Source organism: Amblyraja radiata, chromosome 21 (genome assembly GCF_010909765.2).
Source record: "Amblyraja radiata isolate CabotCenter1 chromosome 21, sAmbRad1.1.pri, whole genome shotgun sequence".
Lineage (NCBI taxonomy): Eukaryota > Metazoa > Chordata > Chondrichthyes > Rajiformes > Rajidae > Amblyraja > Amblyraja radiata.
The window spans coordinates 25065002-25088441 of record NC_045976.1 but is presented as its reverse complement, the minus strand read 5'-3'; the positions used below and the strand labels follow the sequence as shown (position 1 = coordinate 25088441).

The 23440-nt window shown below is 39.0% G+C and overlaps 1 protein-coding gene across 2 annotated transcripts in view; it reads left to right on the top strand.

The window, feature by feature from the left end:
• il17rel (interleukin 17 receptor E like) overlaps positions 1-22958 on the top strand; it is a 33695-nt gene extending 10737 nt beyond the window's left edge. For both annotated transcript variants that reach the window (XM_033039775.1, XM_033039776.1), the window contains exons 5-18: positions 2837-2951; positions 3633-3677; positions 4190-4329; positions 5016-5084; positions 6030-6084; positions 8081-8244; positions 10034-10078; positions 10661-10718; positions 13751-13899; positions 15120-15185; positions 16541-16598; positions 17897-18007; positions 19867-19921; positions 22239-22958. In XM_033039775.1, coding sequence (XP_032895666.1) covers positions 2837-2951; positions 3633-3677; positions 4190-4329; positions 5016-5084; positions 6030-6084; positions 8081-8244; positions 10034-10078; positions 10661-10718; positions 13751-13899; positions 15120-15185; positions 16541-16598; positions 17897-18007; positions 19867-19921; positions 22239-22275 — 1167 coding nt within the window. In that variant the 3' untranslated portion in view covers positions 22276-22958. The remainder of the gene's footprint in view (positions 1-2836; positions 2952-3632; positions 3678-4189; positions 4330-5015; positions 5085-6029; positions 6085-8080; positions 8245-10033; positions 10079-10660; positions 10719-13750; positions 13900-15119; positions 15186-16540; positions 16599-17896; positions 18008-19866; positions 19922-22238) is intronic.
• The last annotated feature ends 482 nt before the right edge of the window (positions 22959-23440 follow it).

Below are 23440 nucleotides of genomic sequence, written 5' to 3'. Positions count from 1 at the left end.
CTCAGCGAAAGATCCCAGAAACACAGCTCCATGGTGTTAAAGTTCGGCAGGCCCTCTGGAGCGATGGAATTCAGTGCTGCACAGCCGCTGAAGCTCTGGCCGGTCTCCGGCAGGAAAGGCCGCATCAATCCAGATGGTAGGCCGCGAAGAGGGGGTAAAGATACGGCTGTAAAATCTCAGCTAGTAATCAAACATCTTTGAGGAATGGAAACCTTCCATGCTATCAGTTTGGCCCACATGTGGCTCCAATTTGACCTTTTAGTTACTTAGTGGAGTGAACCTTTGATATCCTCCTGCCTTGTCCTTAGAAGGCACTCAATTATATTAAAAGATTGCATTGAACTTGGCAAGAATGCAATGACAAGGGCCCTCCGACTCTCCCTTTCAGCGCAATTCAAAGTGAACAGTAAGCACAGACCTTACCACCACTGCATATTTTGAAAAATAAATAAAAAATGTTGCTTTGAAGGCTGAAATTAGCCCCGAGACATGACAAATGAGAACCTTCTTAAGTGATACTGAATGGATCCAAATTTGGCATGGATTAGAATTTCCCAAATTTATTTAGATTTGTCAGCAACAACATAAATGAAGCAAACTTCATCTGAGTTGCATGATCAATGATATGACTAAATAAAAATATAGTAGCTTTACTCAAGAAATGATAAGATGGAATCAGAGTTGCTATATTTTCTGGGATCCCAACTAAAGATTCAGATTCATTATTCCTTATGGTATTATTTAGATTAATCTAGACTTCCTGGTTTGATTTTGCTACTAAGATCTGATTACTTCATGCTTGGAAAATGAATGTCCAAAAATAAGACTTTGACATTTGGCTTTGAATAGAGGCATGGTTAATCTGCACTTTACCTTCTATGGAGCAGTTATATAGATGAATGCATCAATGCAATTGTCAGCACATGCATTGGACATTGTTAGATGCAGTATAAATGGGAGCTTGACATTTATCATGCAAGCTGTTTTTACAAATTACTGTGTAACTTGAGTTGCACCGAGTAGGAATATAATTGTACCGGTTCATATCAGGTGCATTAGATGAATAAACGCTCCTGACTCTTGAAATTTATCCGTCTTGACATATTGTCTTTTCATTGCGCTTTCATTAGCCTTGCCAAAAATGCGTTAATAACGAGGAAGTTTCTAATTATTCTGCTTAATATTGTTGGGTCAAATTCCTGCCTTGTATTCTTTTGAAGAAGGAAATCCCAAGGTGCTTACCTTAATATTAGCTACAGGGAGAGGTTAGATGGACTTTGATTGTTTTTTTCTGGAGTGCTGGAGATTGCGAGGAGACCTGTATATGAAATTATACATAGATAGGGTATACCTTATCTATACCCTATCTATATTGAGTGGATAGTTAGAACCATTTTCCCAGGATGAAAAATCAAATACTAGAGGGCATAGCTTTCTGGTGAGAGGGGCAAAGTTTAAAGGGGCAAGTTTTTTTCTTTTGCACAGAGGGTGGTGAATGCTTGGAATGTGCCATGTTTGTTGTGGTGCTCAGAATTAAACTACCTGAAGATTAACTAAGGATCGATACATTTTTAGCAAAGCTACCATGCTTTTTATTCTGTCCCTTCCATATAATTTAGTATGGTTTAAAAAAATATTCGTACTAACTTGTCTTGGTGGCTGTAGGTGTGAGAGTTTATAAAGTAGAATGCTATTAAAATAGAATTTACTGTTGGTGATGTCACCACTGCAGCTCATTGTGCCACATTTGTTTGTACTATTTGGACAGGAAGGATAATGCCTCAGAATATATTTCTAGCCTTATATTCATGTCCTTCCAGCTATCAAAGGTGTATTCACCATAATTATATATTTTGAGGGAAGCTATGGATTGCTAATGGTTAACATGCCTATTTCAAAGAATGAGCATTCAAGCATGTCCTGTGAAAAATCAAATGAACAATTTATTTTGTTATATATTGTGCAGTAAATAAATCTGATGGGTGGACATATTTGTTGGCCTTCATGGTTTGCTATTGTGCTGATGTCCATGGCAATGTGAAAAAGGACAATAGAGAATAAAGAGGTTGAATTATGCCACATTGCAGAGATTAATCTTTGCTTTTAATGTTTTATGTTTTATTCTTGATTGTTTACTGTATGTCGTGGTGTTACTTGCGAGCGGAGCACCAAGGCAAATTCCTTGTATGTGTATATACTTGACCAATAAACATTAATTAATTCATTCATTCGTTCTTTCCTTAAGAATAGAAGATTAAAGGGGTAATTTAATTGAAGAATTAAAGGATTTAATAGGCTAGATGTTGGGAGACCATATTTCTTCTTAAAGGGAATCCAGAACAGTGGGGCACACTTTAAAATGTTACAGGTTGACTATTTAATATTAACATCAGAATTTCCACAAGGGTTAGAGGGAATTTGGAACTACCCCTCAAACAGCTGCTTGTGGGTGACTAATTGAAAAATGCCATAACTTTATTCAGCAGGGCCTTAAGGGGTATGTTTCCAATGTGAATGAAAGTAGTTTTGATCAACCAGAGCCTAGGGTATTGGCCAGGGGTATTGAATAGTGGTGTGTCTCCCATCTCCTGTCTCCCATCTTCCAGTCATGATGATTGATTGATATTGTTGTTTTCAAATCTGCATCTGAGAATAGCTGGTTCGGATTCAGCAAATATGCAAGATCATAAAAGTCAAACATTTCCAGTCTGAATTTCTAGGCTTCCTTGGAACCTTTACATGCAGTTAAAACAAAATTCAGAATAGGAAATTCTGTTTTCATGATTATGTTCACCTGAGGAAGTAACCTATAATATTTGTATTTCTTTCATTGCAGGTGTTTGTTGAGTATGGTTGCTTCAGTACTTCAATTGCTGACCGTAGTTCTGTCACCATTCGAACAATCCCTTACTATTGTGGTGTTGATCTACAACAAGAGCATCGAGTAGAAGGTAAAATACATGCAGCTTTGTGCACTATCCAATATCAAACTTTTCTTTGGTTCTACACTGAATTTTTCTGATGTGATTATTTTTTACTGTGTCAATGATATGAAGTCGTGAACACAATGACGAATATTTGTGTTTGAACTTTGAGAAGTTTTGGGTGAAATTTCGTACGGGTGAATATTAAAAATGTTTTTAAAACTAAAAACATCAACAGTGAAGATTATGAAAAACATATATTTCAGGGTTATTGACAACATAGAGAAACATTGCAGTTTGAGGCAGTACAGTGGTGCAGCAGTAGAGCTGCTGCCTCATAGCTTCAGAGTCCCAGGCTCTATCCTGATTACAGATGAAATTAACTGTTCCAGAATTTAAAATCATTCTTCATCCTTGTCACGGCAAAAACCTTTTAATTGGTACATATAAAATATTTTAAAATTGGATTTTTGATTTAATGAGGAAACAAAAAAAAAACATTAAATTAAAGTGTCATAAGGTGCTGGAATCTTGAGTGAAACACAAAGTGCTGGAGTGACTCAGTGAGTTGTCAGCATCTGTGAATGATCTGGATAATTGATGTTGTGGGTCGGGACCCTTCTTAAACTGTTATACATGTACAATAATTCTTGAAATAAATGTTGTCTTTATAAGAGTCCATCTGATTTTGATTTTTTCTAATGTTAGATTGTACAGATAAAGATATTGGACGAAATATCCCAACTTGCAGAGGTATAGTAATATTCTAAAACTACATTATATGGTCCATGTCATTCAGCTTGTATATTCATCTCTTTATATTTAATTCTATATGTCCCATTGTGTTAAACCATTTTCTTCAAGGGTTAAAAGAGAATATATATGTTGGTCTCTGTCCTTCAGCATTCAATGTTGTTGAGGAGATTGATTTTATTTTGTCCACTTCCTTATGTAGAGAAGTAGTTGGTTGTGGCTTAACGCCTCGATAATATTAGCATGTGTAAATTTGACATTTAAATGTGTGAGGAATTAGTAAAGATTAACCATTTTCACTGCCTTGATGATTTTTTATATATGATATAGAAAATATTTTCATCTTTCAGAATTTGTTTTGAATATGTATGAATGATATTTATCACATTGGAGTTATATATATAAGTTTTCTGATCACATTTTGTTGGATCATCCAATGTTATCAGTCAGTTTTTTGACATAATTCAACATTTACTAATTTAATTACCATTGACTCTTTTACTTTATTTCAGTTGGTAAATTGGACTATGTTATTGAAAAAAAACAGAAGACATTATCAGTCCAAGTCTCAGACTTCCTTGAAGATCATGCCTACCATGTCCGTTTATGCCTCAAATGGTTTGTGTGTGAAGATTTGAGAACAAGTGCATTGGTAATTGTTCACTGTTATACTTCAATATAAATTTCATCTCTTCTGAATTCATTGGCCACAAAATATCTGGGCAGACTGCTTGTGGTTTAAGTACAGTGGGGCTGTGACAAAACCTGCTTTTGTTCTGAGCTTGGGAATACTAGCAACTTAATGCAACACATGACCTCTTGTAAGTTGGAGTAATGTCGCATGATCCAACTTGGCGTTTATGTTGAAATGTTGTCACAGAAGTTGGATAATTGAGCCCTTTCAATATCATTGAACACAGTCAGCTAATACCTACAGTGAAAAGGAGGGCTCCTCAAACTGTTACACCATTCAGTATGGTCATTATTGGTGGATAACTCAGTCTGAGTCACAAACAATTTACAATTAAATTAACAATAACTCGGAATAACCATATACCCAGTGAGTCCCTGATGGATAATTAAGGGTGGAAATTTCCACTGGAAACTACTGAACATTTTCAGTAATGAGAGAGTCTAGGGCCGGAGAGCACAGCCTCAAAATAAAAGGGTATACCTTTTAGAGATGAGGATGAATTTATTTCACCAGAGGATGGTGAATCTGTGGAATTAATTGCTGCAGACGGCTGTGGAGGCCACGTTATTGGGTATTTTTAAATTGGAATATTTTAAAATATTACGGTTATTGTGAAATTGCTAAAAATATATTTTATTTTGCAGATTGAGGTAGAAGACCCCAAAACTGTCACTTTATCATACTCGTACATCTTGCCCTGCCTGTGCATTGAGGTAGGACTTCTGCTGTGGTGTATTCACAAAGTTCATCTGAAGAATTTTAATTTGTAAATAATGGGAAATACTATATTCGCTTTTTAAGGATGTGCTGACAATGGAAGTTTATCAAAGAAAATCAGGATTTGAATTTGTTGAAATGGGTGAATCTAACCAAGCCCTGGCCATATGTTAGCTGAAATATCTTTGTCAGCTTCCAAAACCACGCACCACTAGACTTGCTGGTTGTCAACCTTCCAAAAACCATTAATGCTTCAGAATAACAGCATGTAAAAACTATCAAAAATCATTTTAAAACAAATTTTAAAAAAAGTAATGAAAATAATTAAATCATTTTAACCCACTTCTTTAAGGCAAACTAAATCTTAAAAAAACAACCTACCTTCTCTATTGTAGTTGTTCCTCTTCATTCAAATACAATGTGTCACCGGTGGGTGTTTGCAGGCAAATATTCTCCAGCGTAACTGCTGTAGGATTGGAAGGTCCACCCTGGACTCCATATGTTCTCTAAAGTTGGAATGCAATCGGGAAATCGCTGGTGGAATTTGTCTGACTTGGGGTTCTTGGTTTGCACAGGGTGTCTGAAACTGCTGTCACGTGAGGATGGATTGGAGTGAACGGCAGATGTGTGTGTGCAACTGCCTGGAATTCAGAATTGACTGCTGACATTTTCAAACATGTTCCAAGCAATACTGTTCTCCAAAGCTTCTTTTTCAATGCAGCACCAATGTAAATTATTTTCTAGACATAAGGAACTGCAGATGCTGAAATCTTGAGCAAAACACAGTGCTGGAGTAACTTAGCTGGTCAGGTAGCATCTGTGGAGGGTATGGATAGGTGACATTTCATGGTTGGGACCATTCTTTAGACTGATTGTCTAACAAATTATATTTTACTCTGTTCATTTTGAGAACTCTGAACATACCTTTATAACATTTCTAGGGCTGGTCAGCACTTCCTGATGCTACGAGGATCCAAGTTTGTCCATTTAAAAACTGTAAGTCACACAAGTCATTAAAATTGATGATTCTCTTGTGTTTCTGAGATGTTTATGTTAAACGTAGCAGGATGAAATTGGATATAGGGTGGAAATTATGACTGACACCATCAATGAAATGGGATATCTAAAAGGGGCCGATTGGGCAGGAACTCATTTTTTAAGGAACTCATTTTTGATTCTACCCATGTCAGATATGTGAATTATGCTCAGTCTTGGGTTGGCATATTTCGGACATCTACATTACAATGCAAAGATGCAGAAATCAGGAACATACTAACCTAAGATGCAGCACACTTTGCATTGTTCAATAGTTGTTCAAATCTTAAGGCACTTTGAAAATTCTCCGCCTTTTTACTTCAAGTGAAAGTCCTGGGTTGAAGAGGATTTCTGCTAATGGTTTGTGTCCATGTTTCAATACAATCTAGTCAAAGTTGGCTGTATGCTGCGGTTAGCAAGTTTAAAATAGAGATGGGTTTTGTCTGCCTTCTGCAATCTTTCACGATAGTTCACAATCCAATTTCCGAACAGTGCTTAATATGGAAACTCTACCCTTTAATCTTCTATGATACCGAGTCAATGCTTCAGTTGACTTGTGTGCCAATGAATTTTGGCACATGTTATGCCAAGCCCAAAGAAACTACAAAGATGATAATCCAGAATGAGTAAAATCATTGCGAGGCAAAGGATCTGCTTTATTTTATAGTTTACGTCAAGGATTATTTTCCCCTGTGAAGGGATTGTAAAACTATCTGCATTACAGCGCCTTCCTGCAAAAATGATGTGAGGATGGAGAGGTGGTAATGCACATGTACAAAGCTTTGACCATTTTTAGCAAAGATCCTATAGCGAGCAAAATAGTAAACTCCTGCTAAATGCAATGGGCTGACGTGTAGTACGCAACGGAGCAGAACGTGGGCCATTTCTTCGTCCAGAACAGTTTGCGTGTGTGATATAGGGTTAGATTCATAATTCTGTTCAATCATAATTCTGTTAAATTTTGTTAAAGATTAATATGTTAACAAATAAGATTCTGTTCATTGTCTTTTTTTAATGTTTTTTTAAAAAGCTTTTCTTTTTAAATGGCTCATGTGCTGTGTTTGAGTTTGAGTTGATTTTTGTATTACTCTTGCACTCTGTAATTCATCTAATCACACTGTTCACAACTGCGGTATTTGGAAAATAATAGCAATATGAAGATTCCAGTTGCTCTGCTCTTGGAATCTTGGAATGTTCCTTCATGTTTTTTTGTGTCCATGGAATTGTTTTTCAACTATAAAATGGGTCTGATCTTCCCAATAGCCAGAGAGTGGAATGAGATCTGTCCGTAATGGTGGGGTTATCTAAATGAAGTATTTAAAATAAAATTTGTTTTGAGCTAGATTTAAAAACGATGTATAACTTAAGGATGGTTTTATTCAGCGACCATACAACTGGTTAGTTTGTGTAGGAAAGAACACACATACACACATATATGAATGTGATATAGATGTATGTAATCATATAACACACACATATATATTTCTCCAGATTTTTATATATAATGATAAACTTTATTTCGGACTCAAGGCCCAGACCAGGGACAACATTACATAAAAATACATTGCAAACCTCCCCGCAACTTTACCCTGGCGTCCCAGCCATGCTGATCCGGGCCAGACTTCCCACACGCCGTGGAAGGAACATAGGCATCTTTTTGCTTTTTATTGTGAGGCAGAAAGAAAATGAGGAGAAGATTTTTACCAAAGATGTTTGATTTTTACATGGATGTTTCCGTAATCGGCTTCTGTCTCCACACTAGTATCTTTGCTCTGCTATGGCGGACAAAGATGGCGGAGATGGAAGCCGGTTACGGAAAAGGGGCCAAAATTTACCCATGAATCTGCCCATGACCGTGCTATGTCTTTTTCGTTGCGTGGACAATCTTGCTCGCTATAGGATCTTTGATGTTTAGATAGTAGTACCAACCATTCTTCAACCCTATTTCTGATCTCAGATACGGAGGAACTCTGGAATGACGTAACATACAATCACATATCGCAGGAGTTGGCATGGAAACTATCCTGCCCTGTTGATGTTGATGTAACTCTCTGCTCGATGGATGAAAACAATGAGCATTGCATCGATCTACAGGACTCACTCTACAAAGCACCGTTCCAGGTAAATAAATTAAATTAGAATTTAAATACATTGCGATGATAAGATGACAAATCTCCCATCATAATTTTTGTTTTAATTTGGAGGACGGTGGATATATGGAATGAGCTCTAGAGGAGATAGTTGTGGCAGGTAAAGGGCCTGTCCCACGATGCGAGTTCACCCAAGATCTCTCTAGAGTTTAAAAAAAAATCAAACTCGTGGTACCTCATCACGAGTATTTTTTTACTCTTGGAAATTTTCATACTGTTGAAAAAACTTCACGAGTTTCCGCATTTCCCGAGTTACCTGCCGTTAGCATTATGAGCCGCTACGAGACATCCACGAGCTCCGACGTACCCGCTACGTACATTCTACGAGTTTGATTATTTTTTAAACTCTGGAGAGCTCATGGGTAAACTCGCATCATGGGACAGGCCCTTAACTGTAACAACATTTACAAGACATTTGGACAGGTACATGGACAGGAAAGGTTAAGAGAAATATGGGTCAAACACAGGCAAGTTTAAAGCGGTATTTTGGTCGGCATGGGCAAGCTGGGGCAAAGGGCCTGTTTCCATCCTATATAACTCTATGAGTCTAAGTAAAGGGGTAGAAATTATACTTGCTTGTAAAGCAGCAGTAATGGAAAGTCAGATACTCGAGAATAATTTCAAAGGAATGAACAGAAAAATTATTCAACTTTCAAAAGGATATAGATAAATGTAAGATGCTCAGGAACAAATCTGGAACAGTGAGGCAACAACACTAATGCTGCCTTTTAGTTATGGCTCTAGATTTCTGGTTTTGAAGTACCTTGACTAGAATGAAAACTAAAATCCCTGTTTTCAAAGGAGAAATCAGCCCTTCAAATATTTAGTGCTTAACTAATCAAACTTAAAAGTTGGAAATTATCCAAAGAGAGAATGTAGCATTTTGCATGAAAATATTATCTCCACTTTAGAGTATCCCGAGGTAATTGCTGTCATCTTTGTGGCCCTTTGCAACAGTCTCCTGCTGAGTTACATTCCACCTTTGTCATAGTCACAAAAGAGCCATTCAGCACAGAAACAGGCACTTCAGCCCACCGGGTCCACACTAACCATTGAGCACCAAATTTACACTGGTCGCATGTTGCTGTCATATCTCCCAATATTCTACCATTCACCTGCACACTCAGGGCCATTTACAATGGCCAATGGACCTTGCCACTGGGACAATATTGGGATGCAGGAGGAAACAGAAGTACCTGGAGGACACTCGCATAGTCACAGAGAGAACGGGTACACTCTACTTAGGCAGTACCTGAGGTCATGTTTGAACCAGGATTGCTGACACTGTGAGGCAGCGGCTTTGCGAGTTATTCCACCCAAGCTAGAAGAGAGGGCAGAGGGAAGAAGGTGGGATGATGGAGGGGAAGGATTTGAATTCTCACTGTGCTTACCTGCAGAATGGCTAATAACACCATGTGTGCTGTATACCCAATAATAGATCCTTGGACATGATCAACAATCAGATCTTAAAAACTACGACTAGATATAAACTGCCACTAGAAAAACTACTGTTAGAAAAAGACTAATACATAGAATTAAAGATGGCGAAAATGATGCTAATGAAATTCAGAGAATTCGCTGGAAAGCCATTAAATATTACAATTAGAGGAATTTTGGTTCACTCTGGAGGGATGAACTATGATGAGCTAAATGACTTTCCTCATATAGAGCTGAATGTTCAATGTATAATTTTCTATTGAAACAATCAGAAGTTAATTTTTGTAAATAGTATTGGATATTTTCATTTCTTTGTTTGATAGGTCAAGTATTCACGCATTGATCCGCATCCAAAACTCTGCATGAAGGTAAAGCATTTTCCATACTTTCTTCTTAATTTACATTCAAAACACAAGCTGTTTTTTTCTTTTTATCATGCACAACCAGGGATGGCTAAGGTGAATATTATTGCACTTACTGCCACTGGCTTTTTAAGATGTCAAACAAGTGTAGGGGCAGGATTAAAGTTGTGTTTAAAAAAAAAATTTATTACAAAGAACATGGAAAATAGGTGTAGGAGTAAACTATTCGGCCCTTTGTGCCAAATCATTCAATATGATCATGGCTGATCATCCAAAATCAGTACCCCGTTCCTGCTTTTTCCCCATATCCCTTGATTAAACATGCTGAATTTTCCGCCTGAGTGCATTTAGCATTCTCGATGTCCACAGAGTTAACTGAGAAAGATGGAAAGGAGGAAAGCTTTGTACATGTAATTACCTTTGGAGGGAGGGAAGGGAATCTTCTCTGCCAATGAATACTGGTTTAAGCTTCCTCTGCCTCATCAGTACAAATGTGAAGATATGGGCGTTTTATAGACTTTTGCCCTCTTTTTATTTGATGTCTGCTTGTAACTAACCCATTTGTTTAATATTTGAAATATTTTCCAGTTTACCACAGACAAAGGTTCTTGGGTCAGATGTCCTTTTGCTTATGGATATTTACCAGGTAACTTTTTATTTTAAGAAAACTTTACTTATGGTGCTACATAAAGTTGGGCCTGAGCCACATTGATCCTGAAAGTCCTGAATGCATGGAGGAGGCTAAAACTTTCATTACTTTGGTTAAAATTGCTTTGGGAAGTGGGGTTAATCTAAAGTTCATGTTTGGTCAGCATGGATGTGATGGGGTGAATGGTCTCCTTCTGTGTCGTAAATGTTGTGTGTCTACGAGCAGCCTCGGGGATTATATTCCATGATTATTATCTAGAGGCAAAGTTGTGCAGCAATTAGTGCTGCTGTCTTACAGTCACCTGACTTGAATCCTGACCACGGGTTTTGGTTTATTATTGTCTCGTGTACCAAGATATAGTGACAACAATTGTATTGTGTACTGTGCAGTAGACTATATCATACATGGGTACAACAGGAAATACAAAGGATAGATGCAAGAGTGCAGAATATAGTGTCACAGCTACAGAGAATGTGCAGGTTGACAAATGAGTGCAAGGACAGCAAGAACTTGGATTGAAAGATCGAGAATACATGCTGTGCTTATTGAGATCCATCTTGTGTGGAGTTTACCTTCCCATGTGCTGCAGTTTCCTCCCACACCTCGAAGCATGTTAGTTGACGAATGCCTCCTGTAAAATTGCTCCGTGATGGTGTGAGGCAGGAGAATCAACCGGGAACTGAAGAGCACGTGAGAGACAATAGCTTGAAGGGAAATGGGTGAGAGAATGAGACCGAAATAGCCACCTTTGTTTGGTAACAATAAAATGATAAATAAAATACCATACCAGTGGAATGTCCCTGCACATGGACAGATGCCAAGTGTAATTAAGTTTATTATAGTCACGTATACAGTGAAAAGGTTTTGTTTGTGTGCTATCCAGTCAAAGAATAGACTATACATCATTACAATCAAGCTGTTCACAGCACAGATAAAGGGTAAAGGTACAACATTTAGCATAAGGTAACGTCTGTTTGAAGATAGTACAAAGGTCTCCGATGGGTGGTCAGGACAGCACGCTAGCTGATGAGAGGGCAGCATTCACTTTAGCTGGGATACCCTCCGAGGCTGAATAGTTTGCTGGGACTTAGGGTTCAGATTTAGGGCTGTGGATGCCCTTCTGACAATAAACCGTTTCAGTTTGCTGGCTCCTGAGTTAAACTGCCAGCTGTGAACCAATAGATATTTTCTGCAAATATATTAAGACTCTACATAGTAAAGATTTGCAGTGGGGTGGGTAATTCTGGAGATTTATCAGCAACTTGGAAAACTGCCATTAATTAGTTTGTGGTTGTGATCTGAGAAAGGGAATCTCCCGAAAAATGATGAATCTCATATTGCAGACCATGTTATTCAAAAGGATAGCAATTAACAAAGGAAAATACACCCAGGATACACATTTAAAACGTAGCGATGATGGATTAGTGTGGGTGTGTGAACATATCTTGTCTAACAAAATGATTGGATTGTTCAAAGGGCAGGTCTGTCATTTATCTATCTTTCAAATGGAAATAGACCAAAAGCCTGAAAGGAACCAGCTTGTTTATGTTATGGCAGCCTAATCAAGAGAACTCTTAGTCATAGAGTCAATCGGCATGGAAACAGGCTAATTTTAGCCAATTTGTCCATGCCAACCAAGATGCCCCATCTAGGCCGATCTGTCCCATATTCCTCTAAACCTTCTACACACAAGGAACTGCAGATGCTGGTTATATGCTGGTTACAATAGTGACACAAAGTGATTGAGTAACTCAGCGGGTCACGCAGCATCTCTGGAGAACAGGGTGGCACAGTAGTGCAGCAAGGTGGCACACTGAAAAGTAGGACAGCATAGTGGCGCAGTGGTAGAGTTGCTGCCTTACAGTGCCAGAGATCTGGGATCAATCCTGACTACGGGTGCTGTCTGTATGAGTTTGTACAGTACATTCTCCCTGTCACTGCGTGGGTTTTCTCCGGGTGCTCCGGCTTCCACGCCCATTCTAAAGACGTGCAGGTTTGTAGGTTAATTGGCTTCTGTAAATTGTCCCAGTGTGCAGAATAGAACTAGTGTACGGGTGATGGCTGGTCAGCATGGATTTTGTGGGCTGTTCGGCCTTTTTCCATGGTGTATCTCTGAACTAAGCTAAACTAAAGTAAAGCATGGGTGGGTTGATGTTTCAGTTCCATTCCTCCAAACCTTTCCGATGCATTTACCTGTCCAAGTGCCTTTTAAATGCAGTTATAATATCTGCCTCAACTACCTCCTCTGGCAGCTCATTCCATATACCCACCAGTTAATGGACAGCATTGGATCTCTTTCAGTTTCCTCTTATTTGCAAGTAAGAATTTCATTGTTCTATCTGGGACACATAACAATAAACACTCTTGATTCTTGACTCTCGGTGGGTGGAACACCATATCAGCAAACTGGTGCTTGTAACTATCCTTTGGCAACAATTTTCAAAGATCTTTTGGCATAATTACCAGACAGCAGTCTGTCATTCATTCCATTGCATGCATACCTTTTATGAGAAAAGCTGCTCCAATTGAAGTGTGTGCAAATTAGGTATAACTTTGCTAAAGAAACAAACTGCTGGAGGAATGCATCTGGTCAGTCTGAAGAAGAGTCTCAAATCAAAATGTCATTTGTCACTTTGCTCCACAGATGTTGCCTGACCCATTGAGTTCCTCCAGAAGTTTTTTTTTTACTCAAGGTTCCAGCATTTGCAGTCTCCTGTGTCTCCAGATATAACTTGGCCATGCGTCCAATTCCAAAATATTGTTTCACAGTGAGAGTTTTGCCCACATTACTTCTCTCCGAGTTATTTATTTTTGTCTTCAAAGAAAACAATATTTTGGAATTGGATTATTTTATGCTATCTCATAAACTCAACATCCAACTAGAAGGTTTTTTGATTAAGGAGTGGGGAATTGGTTCAGAATACAAGATTCTTGGTCGCAGATGAGATTAAAATATGGCCCAAACCATGTATATAATTTGCATTACTAGTCAAAAATTGTTACTTATGATGACCTTTGCTTATTTACAGCTTGGAATATGAGTGTCACTGGGCAACTAAACAAACTGCAGCTTACGCTTCTTACTGAAGACAAAGCAGAATTCAAGGTGGCTCTCTGCAACAGGACCTCAGCCAACAAGTGTGAACCAATAGAGGAGCAATATGTTACTGCAGGAACAGTGAGTTTGTTTTGCCTTATTGCATCTATTGGTAATTGTATGGTAAATAGACATATTAGAGTCATAGAAACATATGGCACGAAAACAGGCCTTTTACCCAACTCTTCCATGCCGACCAAGGAACCCCATCTATGCCAGTCCCATTTGCTTGCGTTTGGACATCTAAACATTTTAAAATGGCACGTTTTTGTAAAATTTAGAAAATGGAAGGTAATTTTATTGGAACATGCAAGATCCTAAGGGGGTGTCACATTGTCGATGCTGAGATGTTTCTGTGCAAAGTACTTATGATTCTTATGATACACTAGTCAGAGAATCTTGGACAATGGAATATAGTCACAAGATAAGGGCATGGTCATTTAAAATGTATGTACAGGAATTTCTTCTTGTAGAAGGTGATAAATCTCTGTATCCCTAAAAATTGTTAAAACTAAATCATTGGAGATCATTAAAATGAAAGAAGGTAAATGTTTCAAAGATTGAGGAATCTTTCCACCACTAGAAGCACAAGACGCCATTGAATGCAGATACCGGGGAGAAGTGTGTTCAGCTCTGGCTGAATCATTTCTAATCTTCTGATGTGGACTCGATAAGAATAAGTTTGTTGGAAAGTACCTTAAATGTAAAGCATTAATTATAACAATAGAATTGTTGTGTAACAGGTTGTGCAACTATAATTATTTTAAATTGTAAACACTTTCTAGGGGGGGGGGGGGGTAGAAATGCTGCTTGCACCTTAAACTGCCGTTGTGTTAGTTTTGTCACATATACCCATCACAAACATACCACACACCACCTCCCCCCACCACCATGTCTAGAGGCTCAGTCTCTAACCCCTGATGAAGGGCCCAATTTACACCAGCCTTTACTGCTGCACCCTACCTTTCTTCACCTAACCATCTAGCTGCACACCAGTCCCATGCCAAACACTAGGCTAGACAGATGTGTGGCACCAGCTCATTGCTGGTCAGCTCATTTTTCAACCCAGGGGAGTACAATGTCCCGTCAGCTAATACCATGGCCCTGCAGATCGGGCATAATGGAAGTTGGCAGCACTGGGACCACTGAAACCTCCAGGCCATGACATTTTGTCCTCTTGTGATATTATCGGATATTGGTTGGTAAACCAGGGTTTGAAGTAGCTTGAGCAAAGCTCATGTATTTGACATTTTAGTTTCTGTGTCAACTCCATAAAAACAACACGGCTTATTTCATTGTAGGTTGGTGCCTATTCTGCAGTATTCAACTTTCCTCAGGAAGATTGTGACAACAACATTTGTGTTCAGGTATGAGGACTATATCAAAGCAAACTGGAACAAAACAAATGAATCTGAAGACAGATAGATTGGTCCAGAGCTGGAAATTCTTAGTGCAGGGATGTGCCAGGAATAATTGTGACATTTTGATCCCTTAGTCATGCATAATAGAAGATGGGTGTGAGGCAAATTCATTTCCTCTGTCTTCGTCTGTATACTATGTGACCTGGTCCTTACATGTACATCCAGGGAAGGGGTGGTGGGGAGTTTAGTTTAGAGATACAGCTTGGAAACAGGCCCTTCGGCCCGCCAAGTCTGCGCTGGCCAGCAATCCCCGTACACTAGCACTATCCTAGGGTCAATTTACAATTTTTACTGAAGCCAATTAACCCACAAACATGTACGTCTTTGGAGTGTGGGAGGAAACCTGAGCACCTGGGGAAAACCCATGGGGTCACGAGGAGAACGTACAAACTCTGTATACGCGGCACCCGTAGTTAAGATCGAACCTGGGTCTCTGGTGCTGTAAGGCAGAAACTCTACCGCTGGGCCATTGTGCTGCCCCACTAGAGTTCAGAGCAGGAAAAACTGTCATTTGTTTCTACTTGGTAATAGAGGGACTTTGGGTCTGGGTGTCCAAATCATTTGAGGTGGCAGGCCAGTTTGAGAATGTGGTTAATGAGGCACAGACAATTCTGGGCTTGATGAATAGAGGATTAGAATATACCAGCTGGGAAGATCTCTTGATCTTTGATAAAATGTTGGCTCAGCCTCACCTGGAGTTTTGTGCTCAGTACTACTTGTAGCTACTTGTTTGTTTTGAGAAGCATGGGGGGGGGGGGGGTACAGAGATTTACAAGAAGTGTCTCTGAGATGAGGAACTACAGTTACAAGGATAGATTGGAGGGGCTGGGATTGTTTTCTATGGACAAGAGGGGGGAGAGGAGATATATGATAGAATTATATGAAACAACATGGGGTGCAGATAGTGGGAGATTATTCTGATGATTATTCTGCTGGTTGAGAATGTTACATAGTTTTTGTTTGAAATCTGGATTGCACTGCCTGCATCTATGGTGGAGCAGATTTCCACTGTATTCCTCTTGAAGGGATCGGATGATTACAGTCAGACTCCAGGGTGTGGATGTGACATGCTTGTCTGGTAGAGAGTTGGTGTGCACAGGTTAAGCCACATGGTAACCTCTGTGCTACAACCAAACTCAAACCAGAGTCCCTCAGAAGATGCTCACTGCCAGTTGTCCACTATGTACAGATCCAGAACTCAACTCTGAATCTTCACATCGAAAGGGCAATCATAATTTTGTTTAAAGGTATTCATCGTTTTAATCATCAATAATACCATTCAAATTAATTTGTCATGACAGGGATGGCGGACAGATGTGGAATATTCTGCCCGTGTACAGATCTGTGGCGTGTTTTGCGGTAAGTCGCTGGCTTTTCTTTTTTGTAAGAGATAATGTGCTGATGTAGTGAAGAAAGCTATTTGAATTATATATTGTTACTAAGTTATTTCATACTAATAAACTCAGTTTAATATTGGAATGGTGTGGCAAAATGACATTGTCAATCCTCTTCGATGCCACCCAGCTACCTACAGTTACAGTACAACTTTGACTCTGACATCAGGAGGAGAATGGGGAGTGCAGGGGAGAGATAAGACTTTGCCTTCCATCACAGCGAGGAGGAGATTCGCTGTGATGGATGTTTGTGTAAATTGTGTTGTGTAACTTGTTTGTATGACTGCAGAAACCAAATTTCGTTTGAACCTTAATGAGGTTCAAATGACAACAAATAAATTGTATAATTGTATCATTGTATTGTACGGGCAAAGTTTACATTTCAGCGATGGGATAGACACAGATTGGAGCACTTAAATAGTCAAAACCGTGACTAATTTTCTTGGGTCTAATGAGCGGGTAACCCACCCGCAGACCAATGACACCATGTAAGTAGTGTCACAGCACCAGGAGAAGCCACGATAGCTTTTTAAATAGCCAAAAGATCCACGAGGAAGGCAGACACTACGCCTTGTAGGTCTTGGAGGAGATGAGGATCAAAGTAGGTCCTGGTGATGACTGAGGTCATACTGGATAATGAAACTTGTGCTAAGTGTGCCAGAGAGTGAGACCTGTGTAGTTTGAGGCAGGGAGCTTGGTTGAGGTAGACAGAGGGTGCAGTCCACATGGCTCTTGATGGAAGGCATGGCCTGAGCTGGCCTTGGGAGGCACCCAAACATAAAAATAATTCTTGAAACTAGAATGGAAGGGGAGAAGAATTTTTGCCGTCATCTTCCTGGGTCCAATACCAGCTTCTATTACCGTTGGCCCTGGGGAGTAAAAGAAAACGGGCCATAGCAGGAAAGTGACAATAGTGATCCAAGCATCCCGCCCCTACTTGTACTTCCATGTTAGAGAAGTTGGAAAGGAACATGGAGACACAAAATACTGGAGTAGCTCAGCGGGTCAGGCAGCATCTCTGGAGAGAAGGAATAGGTGACGAGTCGGGTCGGGACCCTTCTTCAGACAGAGGCAGAGACAAGAGATGTAGATGGCATATAGAACAAATGAATGAAAGATATGCAAAAAGCAACAATGATCAAGGAAAGGTGGAGCCCATAGTGGTCTATTGCAGGCTGTGGGGTGGGTGATAACTATGTCCCTGTATTCTTTACACATTCTTACACACAACATTACCTGAAATGTATTTGCTTTCTATTACAGAACAAAATGTATCATGTGCGCCCCCACAGTTTCTCTGGCCAATGGCGATCACTGCGATTTTATTGATTACGGTGACTCTGGTGATCTTTACTGGCTACTTATTATTCAGAGGTGAGAAATTACCGGAAGTATAAATATCTACAATTATAATACATCATTTTATAATCCCTGTTTTCATGGATCAGTTTTGCAGTGATATTTGACAGGTATCATTTATCTCAGTCTTATTCCCTCTGAGGTGTCCAGTTTGTTCGGCAATGCATTACATAGGTTTTGTGTTTATTTGTCATTTTAATGTTTATATTGGAATTCAAAGGTAGAACCTCTACACCTTTCCCCAATTTTTCAAACCCTAAGTCCCTTAATATCCTTGCTTCACAATACTCAGATACTTCAGTCTCACCAGGAATTTGTGGCCTTTGATCAGAGCTTTCTAGTAGTTAGCTACCTGCTCCCAACCTTACAAGTCCTCGCTATTAGTTGGATCAGCCATCGAGGGGACAGATTGGGTTGAATTGGCAATAGTTAGATTGTGTTTGGGTTGCATGTTAATTTTAATTCCTGAGCAGATTTCTATTTCTTCACAGTTTATTACAGCAGATTTCACCTTTTATTAGCTTAGTTCCAACCTGCAAATGATGCGGTTCATGGTAACATGGTGGAGTTGGCGTAGAGGCAGAGTTAAAATGCCAAAGTGAATCGGTGACCAAATACCATGCCACTTTTGGGGCAACTATAGAGCAGCCCACATAGTCTTCTGAATCATCCAGAAACACGGTTGGTGACAGACCACCAACAATGTTCAATGACAGTTGACTGTAATGTTCACCTTCATCTCTCCAATTTGGTGAACAATGTAGTAGAGGTGGACAAGTCTATGAAAGGTGACAGCAAAGTCCTCTGAGTGCTACAAATAGGAGTGAGAATTACCTTTATGATTTTTACAAGAATTATATCCTCATTCCATCCTCACATTGTGGTGAGCTTTGCCTTCAAGCCACCTAATGGAGGGTGGTCCACAGGTGACACGTTGCATCAGGCTACCAGCGCAGTCTGTAAACCTCACTGATAGTAACCTTAGGTCATCAATGGACAGGACCTTGCTGGAAACAATTGAACATTTTCTGCTCATTCACCAACTGAGACATCAAATCTATTCTCTTGCCCCTCATTTGGTATTAGCCTATCATAAGAGACAGTTGTTCTCTAACTAACTTGTTGATTTATTTAATTGTTTGCAAATGGTGGGGGGTATTTTAGTTATTGGTATAGCGTAAATAATGGCAATATGGAATATTCTTCGTTACATTCATAAAGCCGAGAAGGTGAAGAAAGAACGAGTCTTCTTGTTTAGATCTCACTCGCAATTTTTGTAGATTTTGATATATCAGTGCTCAAATTGTGCTAATGGAAGCAAATATTGATGTGCCTGGTCCTTGATCAATCTCATAATGCCCTCTTGGCATGAAATAAAACAATTGAGTAGTGATGGCTCTCTCTGGGTTGGGGAAGGGTGGGTACAGATGCATGGAAATGCTATACATATTCAATGGAAGAAAATTACAGTAGTTTATATGTTTTTTTAAAGGCATATTTCATAATTTGTTCCAGGAAAACTAATATTTGCCTAATGATTTTCATCAATATTTTAGATATAAATCCATTTTGCATTGTCGCAGTTCAGCTGTTACTAACCTAACGTGTGCATAATTTGGCCTCCAACAATCTTTGTGTGGTGAGACATTACAAATACAGTAGTTTTAGGCAGGGGTTATGCCGAGCTTTTCAAAAGCCATGCTACTCCAAGGTCAATATGGAAACAAAAATAATAAATTCAGCTGTTCTGAACGGCTATGAGGTGAAACATCAACTGTCAAGATTTATTGTATGGTCACATATCTGAAAATAAATGTAAGTATTTTCATTACAAAAGTCCCTAATTTTGCTCATGTTGCTTAATATTTATGCAGCTCTTCAACGGCCTAACCAGAAAGCGTTCCTGTATTCAAGCCAATTATCCAGAAGGTAAAAAAAATGTTTAATAATGAACAGCAGAAGCACTAAAATAAAACATAACTTGTTTTATCACTCATTGATACCTTGAGATCTTTGTGAGTTAGATGTATGTTGCCGATATTTTCAAGCCTGCTGTTAATTTGCCTTAAACAAATTAGCAAAGGTAATGATATTTGATTACATCACCATTAAACCAATAATATTTAGTACTTGTATATATTTTTCCAGATTACCTCAATTTTCCTTTTCCTTCTGTATGTGCACTCCAGCCGGTTCAAAGAAATCTCTTGCTCTCTGAACTGAACGGAACTGAACTTTATTTATAGAGCACTTTAAAAATAACCACTGTTGCAACAAAGTGCTGTACATGACTAATCATAAACATAAAACAAAACAATAAAAACATTAAAAGACAGTAAAAACAATAAAAAACAATAGAAACACTAAAACAGGAGCAAAGTCTCATGCAGGGTCGAAAGCCAAGGAATAGAAAAGGGTTTTAAGATTAGTTTTGAAAATGGACAGTGAAGGGGCCTGTCTAATGTGCAAAGGTAGAGTGTTCCATAATGTCAGAGCAGCAACAGAGAAGGATCTATCCCCTCTGAGCTTCCGCTTAGACCTCGGTACCTCCAGGAGCAGCTGATCAGCTGACCTGAGGCACCGAGCAGGAGCGTAGGGATGAAGTAGCTCAGAGAGGTAAGGCGGGGCGAGACTATTTAAAGATTTAAAAACAAATAAAATAATCTTAAAATGAACTCTAAAGTACACAGGCAGCCAGTGGAGGGAGGCCAGAATTGGCGTTATGTGCTCCCTCTTACGTGTTCCAGTTAAAAGGCGAGCAGCAGCATTCTGAACCAACTGGAGACGTGCAAGGGAAGATTGGCTAACTCCAAAATAAAGTGCGTTACAGTAATCCAGCCGAGACGTGATGAAGGCATGGATTACTGTTTCAAAATGCTGTCGTTCAAGAATGGGCTTCACCTTTGCCAGCTGCCTTAAATGAAAGAAGCTGGACTTAACTACCACGCCTATTTGACGATCTAATTTAAAATCACTGTCCATCTTAAAACCCAAGTTCAAAACTGTTGGCTTCACATACAGTGCCAAGGGACCCAAGTCAACAGGGGGAGGTTCACGGGAGCCATTGGGACCAAACACTATCACTTCTGTTTTCTTTTCATAAAAATTAAAAAAGTTTAGGGCCGTCCAGGATTTAATGTCATCAAGACATAACAGAAGTCTTGATCATTTTCAATTATTTTAAAGAAAACATATGATTACATTTCTAATGCTGAAACAGTATTTGAAAATTGTCTACAATTCCTAGGGCAGTGATAGTATTTTGCTGAACTTCTTTTAACTAGTTGGTCTGGGCTAACAGGTAGAGATTCTGCAATGTTCATAATCAGCAACACTGGTGCAAATTTGACCTGAAATACATAGAGCTGTAGAGTTGCTGTCTTCTATGGAGTTTGTACGTTCTCCATGTGATCGCTTGGGTTTTCTCCAGGAGCTCTGGTTTCCACCCACATTCCAAAGGCGTACAGGTTTGTAGGTTAATTGACTTTGGTAAAGTTGTAAATTGTCCCTAGTGTGTAGGATAGTGTTAGTGTACGGGGATCGCTTGTCGGTGCAGACTCGGTGGGCCAAAGGGCCTGTTTCCATGCTGTATCTCTAAACTAAATTAAACTAAACATTTGACGAAAAATGTCCTCCCATATTTCCACTAAATCTTATTCTCAAACATTCAGTCTCATGAACCCACACAACTGAACATTGTTTTAAAATGCCATATAGAAAATAAAATGGATATAATTAAAGAGTGCAATTTGTTTAAAAATAAATCAGTTACAGAAAATATTTGATTTCATCTCACTATCTGCTAATATTTATGTTTTAGACTACTCAGAAATACTTCTAGAAGTATACACAATATTTTCCAGTTTGATTGGGATACAGAAATAAATATGCAAAAAAAAAAAAATCAAAACCTTTTAAAATGTATTTGTGGTTGAACTTGCACCCAAAAGTTCCCACTGAATATTTGGACACTCCTCGTAGATTTGCAAATGAGTAGAAATTCCTCATGATGACTAATTTGCTCTGGAGACATGCTTTGTGTTTGAACTGGGTGCAGCTCCAGGACTATGTTTTTTTAAATGAGTGCAGAAATAAAGCTGAAGCTTAATTTACATCTAAAAATGAATTTTGGTTGAATTTCAATGGCGTGGTGGGGGTGGATGGGAAAGAAACTCACTTAAACAGAACTCCAGATTGCAAATAGATACACTATTTACATAACTGAAGCTTTCTTATTACTTTTCAGCATCGACATAGAAGTGAAAGGAACTTCTGACTTTTGAACATTTTATCATCTGCTTTGAACTGATGAAAGAACGTTGGTGTGAAGTTTACTCCAGGCAGCTTGTGTGAAAATGAATGCTTTTGGACCAACAGTAGATGTCCCGGTATACATTCCTATAGAAGATGAACGTCAATAAATGTAGCATTTGGAGTTTGTTCAATAATTTTCAAAGAGAAACTTGAGTGTTTAGTTAAGAAAGGGGAAAAGACTAATAGCTTTGTTTGATATTGTAGCTGTTATGTTCCTGATAATAATCAACTCTTTATCATTTCAGTCTTAACATGTGTGGACAAACTACATAGAACTACTTAATTTGTACAAACTGTCAAATGTATGTGGATTATTGTTAGCAAATTTATATAACATGAGTGTTTGCATCTTTTGTTGTTTGCTTTTAACTTAAAGGCACGTTATGGAGAAACAAACCCCCAATTTTTATTTGTGCCTATCCTTGAAACAAAGGCTGACTAGATACCTGAGTCGTTTAAATGGTAACACATCTCTGTCTGGTGCAGAAGAAGAGAGATTCTTTCTTTGCAGAAAGTCAATCCCATTTTCAATCTTGTCCTAAACATGTAATACACAGAAGGGCTTAGAGTCATAGAGTGATACAGTGTGGAAACAGGCCCTTTGGCCCAACTTGCCCACACTGGCCAACATGTCCCAGCTACATTAGTCCCACCTGCCTGCGTTTGGTCCATATCCCTCCAAACTTGTCCTATCCTTATACTTGTCTAACTGTTTCTTAAATTTTGTGATAGTCCCAGCCTCAACTATGTCCTCTGGCAGCTTGTTCCATACACCCACCACCCTTTGTGTGAAATAGTTGCCCCTCAGATTACTATTAAATCTTTTACTCTTCACCTTAAATCTATGCCCTCTGGTCCTCGATTCACCTACGCTTGGCAAGAGATTCTGTGCATCTACCTGATTTATTCCTCTCGTGATTTTATACACCTCTATATGATCACCCCTCCCTCCTGCCCTCCAAGGAATATAGTCTCAGCCTACTCAACCTCGCCCTATAGCTCAGACCTTCTAGTCCTGACAACATCCTCATCTTCCAGCTTGACAACATCTTTTCTATAGCATGGTGTCCAGAACTAAACACCAAGCTCTAAATGCGGCCTCACCCATATCTTATTCAACTGCAACATGACCTC